Source organism: Haliaeetus albicilla, chromosome 2 (assembly GCF_947461875.1).
Source record: "Haliaeetus albicilla chromosome 2, bHalAlb1.1, whole genome shotgun sequence".
NCBI lineage: Eukaryota > Metazoa > Chordata > Aves > Accipitriformes > Accipitridae > Haliaeetus > Haliaeetus albicilla.
Window position 1 is genome coordinate 4,619,329 of NC_091484.1, and position 10,278 is coordinate 4,629,606.

At 40.2% G+C, this 10,278-nt stretch overlaps 1 protein-coding gene across 1 annotated transcript; it reads right to left on the minus strand.

Annotated features, from left to right (window-relative positions):
* Positions 1–2,215: 2,215 nt before the first annotated feature.
* Positions 2,216–9,643, minus strand: MTG2 (mitochondrial ribosome associated GTPase 2). Its single transcript, XM_009913641.2, has 6 exons — positions 9,423–9,643; positions 7,607–7,754; positions 6,859–6,974; positions 6,003–6,221; positions 4,376–4,514; positions 2,216–3,959 (listed from the first exon to the last, which is right to left on the minus strand). The coding sequence occupies exons 1-6, from the start codon at positions 9,600–9,602 to the stop codon at positions 3,565–3,567; spliced, it is 1,197 nt and encodes a 398-aa protein (XP_009911943.2). The 5' UTR covers positions 9,603–9,643; the 3' UTR covers positions 2,216–3,564.
* Between the last annotated feature and the right edge of the window lie 635 nt (positions 9,644–10,278).

Genomic DNA, 10,278 nt, shown 5'->3' on the forward strand with positions numbered 1-10,278 from the left:
TTACTGCTGTTAGTTCAATTCATTGCAAACGCATTCCGATTCACCTTAAAAAATATTATGTAATACCAAAAAAAAGTGCTTTACAAAACCATACAAGTAAAGCAGGTTGCAAAATATACTACGCTTAAACACACTGTTTCAAGGTTTTATTTAATGTACCACAATGAGTCTTCAATATCCATGTTTTAAAAGTGTGGTCCTTTTTAATGCTTGTTTTTACATTAACATTTCATTTTCTTTTTCTGTTCAATTGAAACCACCTACATTTTCCAAGAACTTACAAAGGGGGAGAGGATTGCAAATAAATATAAAAAACCCATCACAATTAGCACTAAAATACTGTTGTAATCATGTACTAAAAAAAATGTATTAAAAAGATGAGTACCAGAAGTGTAAAGTGCTAAACAAAATTATGGCTCAAGCTTCTCTAGGAAATACAAAATAAACTAGACTTCAATTCACATTAAAATGAGCTTATTGTCAGGATGACAAAGCAAATCCCCCATTTCTTCCCTCTTGTCCACTTGAAAAGCAAGGACAACATCAAAGGTTTCAGCAGAGGAAAGCAAAAGCTAGTTAAGGAAAGTCATGCAGAAGAAAGCCACCAAAACCTCTCCAAAACCTAAACCAAAACAAGCCTGCCCACCTCAACCTTGGCCAAAAAAAGAAGTGGGAAGAAGTCCTATAGCACATCATTCTTCTCTGAAACAATTCATCATTCTCTCTCTTAACCTGATCATTTTTCCTTCTGTTCCTAGACACAAAACAAGTTTCCTTTGTAAATACCCTATTTCCAGCAGCACCAGAGGTTACTCCTCAGTTCTGTACCTCATAATTAGAATGGGATGCAAGTGGATAATAATTAGATACTGAAGCAGCACTCCAGAGAAATGTGACCCAAGCTATTAACTCTGTATTGTGCTGAGCAGCACACAGCCACTCCTCTTGTTCGGCATTAGCACAGTAACCTCTATCGTGAGGTTACTTCATTTGGTATAGATGTATACTGAGGACAGCGAATTCAAGCTCATACAAACAGTTGTTCCAACATTAAAGCTGGGGCTATTCGACACTTTTCATCGATAGATGGAGTATGTGCTCCTTCCTCTAAAGCCTCTTTGAACCCCGTACGCGTGTGGTTAGGAACCTGGTACTGTCACCTCAGAATAGGCAGCTGAAATGGTAAGAAGGAAGAAACCAATTATATGATCAATAGGACATTCTGTTAAGCTATCTAGCACCCCGCTGTGCTTTTTGCACATCAGTACACCAAATACTCTCCACTCTAAGAGCTGATGTTCCATGAGCACCAGGAACTAAGGGTGAAAGCTCCTGTGAGTACAGAGGCTTTTAAAACAGCCTCTGTCATTCTCAAAGACTGCCAAACGCTACAACACTGAGAACACAAAGTATTTGTAGGTATCAAACGTTCTGCAAAGAAGTTGCACCTTTTTTTTGTTCAGGCAATCTTTTCCCAGTTTTATTAAATGTGGCTGAAAAACATGTAGCAATAGAAGGAAAAACAACAGCGAAGCCTAAAAATGCTGCACAAAACCAAACAGAAGGACAGAACTGAAGATTAACTTTTACCTCAGTTTGGTAAATCCCAGGGATGAAGCACATATGAAACAAAACATGAGAGCAACTTTGGGATGTTTTCATTTTTTCCTATTCATATTTATACTAATATCATAGCTTATAATGCATAGATTACTTTCCACACCTGCTCACAGATAGAAATACTCAGAATGTGAATTTAGGAGAGGTAATTACCTGTTTTGCCTATATTTTTATTAAATAAATTCAGGCATTTGAGTTGACCTTGCACTTCTTCAGAAAAAAACCCCTGCTGCTCATGAGAAGGGGTATGCACCTTCTTTCTTATACAGGCAAAGTTAGTTCTGATTCATAATCACAGAGCTGATCCCAACACTGATACAGCAGGAGGGTGTGAGTTGAGCTTTAATTTAGAGATTGAAGAAGACTGCGCCTTTCCAGCCATAGACAGAGAAAAAAGTCCATCATTCATGGAATCTGAGAAAGCCAGTCTTTTAAGGATGCAGCATTCAGAAGCATTAGAGTACAAGAGATGAAATCAAACAAAATGTGCAAAGCGATAGAAGCAGAGAAAATTACCACCTTTGCTATAGTGTATAGAAGTAGAGGCTACAGCTGAGCAATTCCCACTACTGCTGATACAGTAGAAAATAGCCAGTTTTAGTTTAAACATAATGAAATCTTTATTTGTAAGCTAACAAAGCTTAACCAAAGACAAGTGATAGCTGCATGTTTTATAACACACCTAACTGTCCCTAAAACTTAGCTGCTGTATTTCCTGAAAAACAAAGCCAAGTTTACAAACATCCCATCTTTCTATTTTATGATGGTGCTAATGAGTTTACATTGTATTTCACTGATGTGACAAAGTATGTGCAAGGTCTGTAATTCCAGACTGCTGGTTTGGAAAGCAAAGTTAATCTGCTTTAAAAATCAAGAAATGTAAGTAAAGGCTCAAGAACAACTGTTTCTCTTGACTTCTTAACTATTTGTGTCTCAGCATTCCACAAATCTGTTAGGGTCCCTTATGAAAAAGTTTAATAATATGCTTTGATAAATTTTTGACTTTTCACTATCAAGATAATCATCTTTTAGACAGAATATAACCAGAGCATATAGAAGCAGCATTTCTTTCAGTATAAGGAGAGGGCAAAGACCCACTGTTCTAAAGGAAGATTTCTGAATTCCTAGAGAACAAAATTTAAGAACAATATCCACAAAATGACATAGTAAAAAGAAAAGGCAAAAGAACTATATTCTTATTTTATTTGGAATATCTAAGCCTAGGATTTCTCAGAACATTGCTTGAGATTCCTCAAGGAAACTGGAGAAGAACTCAGAAGTGAGTCTCAAATGACTGTTCCCTGGCCAGTTTATACAGCTACTTACCTGCTGCCAGCCAGCACTGAACTATAGTTAATTATTTATACTAATGAGGAAATAATTTCAATCATTAATTGCAGCTGTTTCATGCTCCCCTTCCCTAAAAATACTGAGCAGCTGTGCCTCCTCTGAGAAAAACCAAACAAAACAGGAGAAAATTTTAAGAGATGACTGAAAGTGGTTATGGTATAAAAACAGATAAACATGGGACCACTTTATTTTTATTTTAGAATTTTGGTAAGTGAAAAGTGAGAAGTTACTTCACTCCGATTCAGAAAGCAAGCCAGCATCTCCTGCAGATCCTGAATTTCAGTCATTTCTACTAGATAGCGTTCTCTTCATACCATAATTAACTATCTAATGTCAAACAAGATCCAGGTTTCCAGTTGAACACCCATCATGACTACAATTTTCAAATTTTGTTGTAGAACACCAAAGACACCTCAAAGGTGAACAAACAAAAAAATCTTTGCAATGCAGCAGTCCAGAACAAATCCACGCTGTGCCCCTTGCATTTAAAAATAAACAACTCGTAAAAAAACCCCAAACCACACAGATGCAACCTAATCATATTATGATTTTTTTTTTCCCTCTTTCCAGTACAGTTCACAGTAGTTCTAGTTCCTACCACTTGACCGGGCTTTGCCCTCGTGATTGTTCTGTCTTCACATAAGTGTCATACAGTTCTCTCAAATGCAAAAACAGTTCCTCTAGGTTGTCTCCTGTCAATGCAGACAGTGCAATGACCCGGTCATCTATCTGTTCTTTAAGGAGTGGCAGATTGATCCTGGACTGAGCAAGGTCAATCTTATTCCCAATAACAACACAAGGCCTCTCAGACAATCCTTTTTTATATTGTTCCAGTTCATATTTTAAGTCTTGCAGCTGAATCCATGGCTGAGACACAGAGAGATCCACCACATATAAGAGAAAGCGGCAGCGTTCAATATGCCTTAGGAAGGCCATCCCGAGGCCCCTGTTTTGATGAGCGCCTTTTATTAGGCCAGGAATGTCAGCAACTACAATGAGAGAAATTCCACAGTGAATCCCACTTATGCAACAACAAAAAACCAAACCAAAACAAAACACAAACCCCCCACCAAACCCAGTCTTTTACTGGCCAGTGCAAGTACTTTTAAAATTACATCTCAATGCATCAATAGTAAAGCGTACCTCATGTTAAGTTTGGCTGCTATTATCTTTCAAACCCCCTAAATTTAGACTATTCCAGTGGAGCCAGAATACAGATTGCTAGTTTGATATTAAGGGCATATCTAAATGAATGTAAAATGGACTTTCAGTATTGTTTTGTTTGAAGTTCTTTAGAACTAGCAAGAATTCTACAGAACCACTAAACTTAGTTCTGCAGCTTTTCAAAGAATAACACAGGTGACAAAGTGCTATGAAGGTACACACAACACACTACAACTCTTACCTGCTACTTGTTCATAGTCTTGATAGTGGACAATACCAACGTGGGGATTTAGGGTTGTGAATGGGTAGGCAGCCACGGCTGGCTTTGCCCTGGAGATTGCTCTCAAAAGCGATGATTTGCCAGCATTGGGAAAGCCCACCTGGAATACAAACACTTATTAGAGCTACAGTTCTAGGTTAATCCTGATTAAAAAAACTGTTAAGCTTTTGCAGGTGTGGCAAGGTTCTTCCAGCATGAATATAACAACATTAATTTTGCATACTTGTTTCTGAAAAGCATCCTGGTTTCTCTTTGTTTCTCCTAAACCCTGTTTTATTTATTTTTTCTCATAAACATTAAATAGATCAAACATAGAAGGGTCCCCTTAACTCTTTTGTACCATCTTAAGTATTTACTTTGTTCAGAGCCAAAAGGGTAAATACCATAAGATCTTTTACCCTGAAACAATGTTATAACACTTTGTCCCGCACTTCCCATTTTATCTGCATTTTCTAACTCTGATTTATTATTGTCCAAAAGAATTCAGAATCAGCATTGTCCTTGATTCAGTAATATAGTTTGGCCTTTAAGTAACCAGAATGCCTACAAGTTTGGGATTTTACAGCTCTTCATAGACTCGACATCCAAGAATTAAATTGAAACTTGGCCTTCTGGGGAGAAGGCAGGAATTTAAGCAAACCTATCCCAGAAATGAAGTTACTCTGGGATATGCTACAGTTAACATATGATAGCTACATAGATGGTCAATAATCCCCAGAGGAACGTAGATCATATCCTAAATTCTCATATTTGCTGATGTCAGACACTCTGAATTCCTCTCAGAGTAAGTAAAGTACAGAACAGATTCATCTCAGATTTCCAAATTAGTGCCAAAAATGTGAGAAATGGACCAGTGTCCAGCTGGGCAGAGAATTAAGCATATTGATCCACCAATGCTAACTCTTTTCTTAGTCACTAAATAAATTCACAAAATTCTACTAGACTAGACAGTTATTCTGCAGTTGTTGAACTACAGCAACAATACTTTGCAGCAAAGCATAATTTTAACAGCTTTACCAGCTGGTGTTAAAACATTTCCATACTTAAAAATGAAAACCGCTTAAGCCCTAAATTGACTTAGCATTCATATTTAAATAGTATTTTTCATTTCAGAGGATGCTAAATCTGGTACTAACAAAGTCAAATGTTTAATAACTGTAAAAAGCGAAATATAGGGATGAAATAGAAGATGATTTGAACTTTATAAATTTTATTTTTTAAAAAACCAAGAAAACAGAAACTAATTTAGAAGAACTCTCCATGCCGTACTGTTCATCTGCAGAATTGGCAGACAGCCTGCTGTACATCATCAGTGAGTCTGTTAATCACTGATGAATCTTGCACATTGCTTTTCTATATATAGTGTTGATTTCAGCAAAAGTAGGATGACATCAAGGAGCAAGAGAGTGACAGCTCTGCAAATCACTTTGGGCACCCTTCTACCAAGTAACAGCAAGAAAGCATCGAGTTGCATCTCTAAACAAGCAAGCCAAAAGGCTAACAAAAATGTTATCAAACATTATCTCTTCAGTCAGTCAAGTGTCATCCTACAATGATAAGGAAGTTGAAGAACCACAATGACACTCACCAATCCTGCATGAGCTGTTGTCTTGAGTTCCAAATGGAGGACCCTTTCCTGACCTGGCTCTCCTGGAGTAAATAATGTCGGAGCTCGGTTTTCATTGGAAAGAAAAAAGCGATTACCTTTCCCTCCGGCTCCTCCATAAGCTGCAACATACTCTTCACCATGTTGAGTGAGGTCAGCCACAACTTTCCCATCCTCCTTAACCAATGTACCTACAGGGACCTCAAAGTGAAGAGAGATGCAAGCATTACACTGAAGCTCAAAGTCTGCAGCAGAACTGTCTTCAGTAGATCCTTTACCAGCTGATTTCAGAGTTGTTGAAAATTATTCCTCCATATTCTCCAGCTGGGGTGTCCAAAAAGAGAACGAGGCTCACTTTCTGGACCCAAACAGCACTGTCAGACATTTACAGTTCATTAAAATGTTAACAGTACTATAACCCTCTTTCTCTCCTTTTATGCAAAGAAGCCTAAGCATAGTAGTGAGCCAAGAAACATATTGTAGGTGTGCACCAAAACAGAAATGTTGAAGAAAAAAAAAGTAGGAAAGAAAAAAGTCTGCTCTTATTTAAAAAGTTCTGTGTTGTGATTGCTCTAGGCATATGACCCCTAAAAGTAAAGCAAATCAGAACTGTATTTGTTTTGGCCAGATGTACCTTCCACAGAAGTCTAATTTTTATAAACAATATAAAGCAGCTTGATCTGCCTGTGTGCCAACCAGCCCTCTCTCAACAGAGACAGCACACAAGGCTCCCTGAAAAAACACACATGAGATTTTCTCACAATAAGGTCATCCAGCTTGAAAATCAGCAATGCTAATACAAAGCTGACACACTAGCATGCAACCCTAATTTACTTACTTTAACATATACGTATGCACCATTAGCTCCGTAACAGTTTTTTCTTCCTCCTCTCTCTCCATGAAAACCCTGATAGAAGGGGAGGACTGAAGCAAGTGATTTCATTTGCTGGTCAGCTGTAAAGCAAAATACACATATTTTAAACACACTGTTTTAGTAGAAGAGGCAAAGAAGAGCAACCTCTTAACTGTTCTTTCCCTTTTTGAATATTGCATGAATGCATATCCTACTTATTGTCTCAACAACAACCTATCAGGGAAGGCTAATATTAATGTAAGTTGTGATGAAGTTTAACTACCTTTACTTATCTGCTTAAGTTTATTAACTCTGCACTTTATTAAGTGGTCATTCCAAAATCAACCATTACAAAATACTCTGGAAAATTCATTTGCTAGATGAGCAGATATTGCAGCAGGGGGGTGGCAGAAGCAGCTTTATCCATCTAAAGAGTAAAATTTGATCAGAACCCAGCCTTATCATAACACAGTCAGACACCAGCCACTACAATGTCCGCAAAATAGCTTGATTTTCAAAATGCTTTCTAAGGCTGTCAGTGTAATTTATGTCCCTGTTACTACAGCTCAGGACAAAGCTTAAAAAGCAGGCATCTTATACAGAAATAACGATTTTAACATTTTTGACATTTACATCTGCCATCTCCTACCGTACATGTAGGGGGTTTTTTGCTGCGGGGTGGGGTGTTAAGCAATAAGACAACATGAAACAGAACAGATTTAGTGAGTTTTACCTTTCAAAATGACATGACCCCCATCACCGCCATTTCCACCATCAGGACCTCCAAATATTTTTCTGGGTTCACTATAAAAAGAATGACCCCCTCCTCCTCCTTGTCCTCCAACCACACGCACCTTCCGGTGATCCACGAAATAGCGTGTCTGTAACAAGGATGCGTTTTGTACCCTTTAAGTACAGTTTATCAGAGTCATCTTCCAAGAAGTTGATTGTTCTGCAAAACTTAGTAATATGCAGACCTGCTATTTTTAGTCGTGATGAGTTCAACGGTTAAAAAAAAAATTTAAAAAATCAGAACTCTGCTGCTATTCACATATCAACTAAATACAGCGTACTAAGTATAATGTTAAAGAAAAATAAATCTAATTTTTCAAGTATTTTTTAAGAATCCCCTTAAAAGTACATGCCTGAGGCTATGTTGATGTAACCTAAGGCAGCAGCTCAGATACCGAAAGTGCAAAATTCACGTTAATGGAACTAGTAACAGGAAAAGTATCCTTATAATACAGTTATATAATGCTGACAAAGCCAAAACTCACTCAGTAAATGTGTTCATACTCATGAAAAGAAACATTAAAAAAAATTATATACATGAACTTTTTACTTCTTTAAATCGAACTGAAATTCGCAAAAAAGACATAGTGCATGTGTGGGAGGGATATTCTTGTACTGATTCACGCTTTCTATCCCTGGTGATGAAATTAAGGCAAACTTCAATCTTCTAACAATTAAGAAAAGTATTAAAGATGAAGAACAGAAAGTATTTGTAAACATATAAGCAGAGGAAATCTTAATATATGTCACAACCAGTTGCTCAGGAGCTAAAAAAAATATAGCATAAAGAGAATTCTAGGTCTTGACTCTATTTCTGACATTACCTTAATATTTGACTTCTGGCAAACTAACTATGGTGCACCATGTTTCAGCTTTTCTGTCAGCAAAACAGGTTTGATGGCATTTACCTATCTCCAGAAAGTAAGCTGAAATCCCCAAGGGAAAATATTAGAGAAGTACATTCATATAGGCAGGTGAAATTGTTTACATATCAGGATGAAAAGAGAAAGCACGACCTTGACTGTGGCAACATTAAAATTCTGTCAATTACTAAGGGACTTCATAATGACAATGAGCAGTCAGGGTCACTTTTAATTAAGTAGTCCAAATAGTATGCGAGGGAGAAAAAAATCTTATTAGTATTATGATACCAAGATAAGCAACTGAAAAAAAACCCCCTCATTTTTGATAATTAAAGTTGTAGTGATTTCTTAAAAAGCCTCTTTCAGAAAAGTATTTGGCACCACCACACGGTGAGACAGGAAACTATTGCTTTAAATGGGAAGCAGTTTATTGATCATTAGAAAACAAGATTTTCCACAGACGTGTAATTAGAAAGAGTATGAAGAAACAGTTCTAGGACACTGCAGTTTCTCTGACATAAAACGCTGTCTGTTTGTCAGCGGACTGCTATACAAGACTATAAAACCAGTGAGAAACAAGACACTATTTTAGCTTTAAAGCTACGTAAGCCTTTTTGCTTTCTCGACCTAGACATGCTTTAAAGGCACACTTACCGCTACCACAACTCCTATAAACACCGATAATGTCACGTGGCAGGCTTATTTCCCCACCAGCCAGAAAGCTTACCAGATTTTAGAAAAATACTTCCTCGCATCAAAAGCATCTATTTGATCACTGTGAGGAGGAAACGGCAGGGAAGAGGTAAGCTCTGTTTTCTGACGCGTGCCTGGGAGGTGACCGCCCAGCAAGGTAACTGCACCGCACACTAACAGCTGATTTACCTCAGGACTTACCAGCTTCCTTTCCGAAATGACTCTTTTTTGCCTCAGCCGCCTGTTCTTTGAGCACCTCGCGCAAGTTGTGGAGAAAGGCAGCTGCCGGCCCCCCGCCGGCAGCGGCACCGGGCTGAGGAGGAGGAGGGCCGGCCTCCAAGCCGGCCGGCCGCCCAGCACGGCCCAGGACGGCGGCAGCATGGCGGCGGTAGCCGCCGGGACAACCCCGGCCGGGCCGCAACCGCGACCCGCCTCACCGCTGGGGACCCGCCCCGCCCAACGGCCGCCCGCGCGCCAGCCCCGCCCCCGGCCGCTCCCCGCCGCGCGCACGCGCAGCTGCGCCGCTGTGGAGAAAGCGCGGGAAGGTGCGTTCCGCGGCCCCCCACCCCGGCAGTTTCTCTCTTGCCTCCCCTCAGCCCGCGGCTTTTTCCCCTCACACACCGACCTCCGGCCAGCCGTGCCTCACAGCGGCCGCTGCAGGGAGAGCGCCGAGTCTGGGCACCGGGCTACGCACAAAAGCCCGTGGTACTTGTTGTGTGCCAGCCGAGAATCCCCCCGGACGCAGCTCGCTCCCGTGAGGGTTAAGTTGGCCCGTGACAGCGGTCCTGCGGTGCGGCAAGGCGGCAAGAAGCCTGGGAGACCCGGTTTTGGGGTCCCTCAGGGGCGCGCCGAGTGTCCTGGCCGCTTCGGTCTTACGGCGCTAGAAGTCACTGTCCCCGCAGCGAGCCTGGAGCGGGCTGCGGCAGTTAAAGTTCAGCGTGTGCAGGTGCCGGCCGCCGGGCTGACTGACTGACAGGTTGACTGACTGACTGACTGACAGGCTGACTGTCTGACTGGCGGGTGTCTCGGCCCCTTGAGGAGTCCTGCGCCATCAGTC

What these genes read in the sequence shown, in the direction of transcription:
- MTG2 (XM_009913641.2), bottom strand. Translation starts at nt 9,602, where the DNA reads ATGCTGCCGCCGTCCTGGGCCGTGCTGGGCGGCCGGCCGGCTTGGAGG. An exon ending in TCATTTCGGAAAGGAAGCTG is followed by an intron (nt 7,755 to 9,422) that starts GTAAGTCCTGAG and finishes TCCTTGTTACAG; the next exon opens with ACACGCTATTTCGTGGATCA. An exon ending in GGGTCATGTCATTTTGAAAG is followed by an intron (nt 6,975 to 7,606) that starts GTAAAACTCACT and finishes TTTGCTTTACAG; the next exon opens with CTGACCAGCAAATGAAATCA.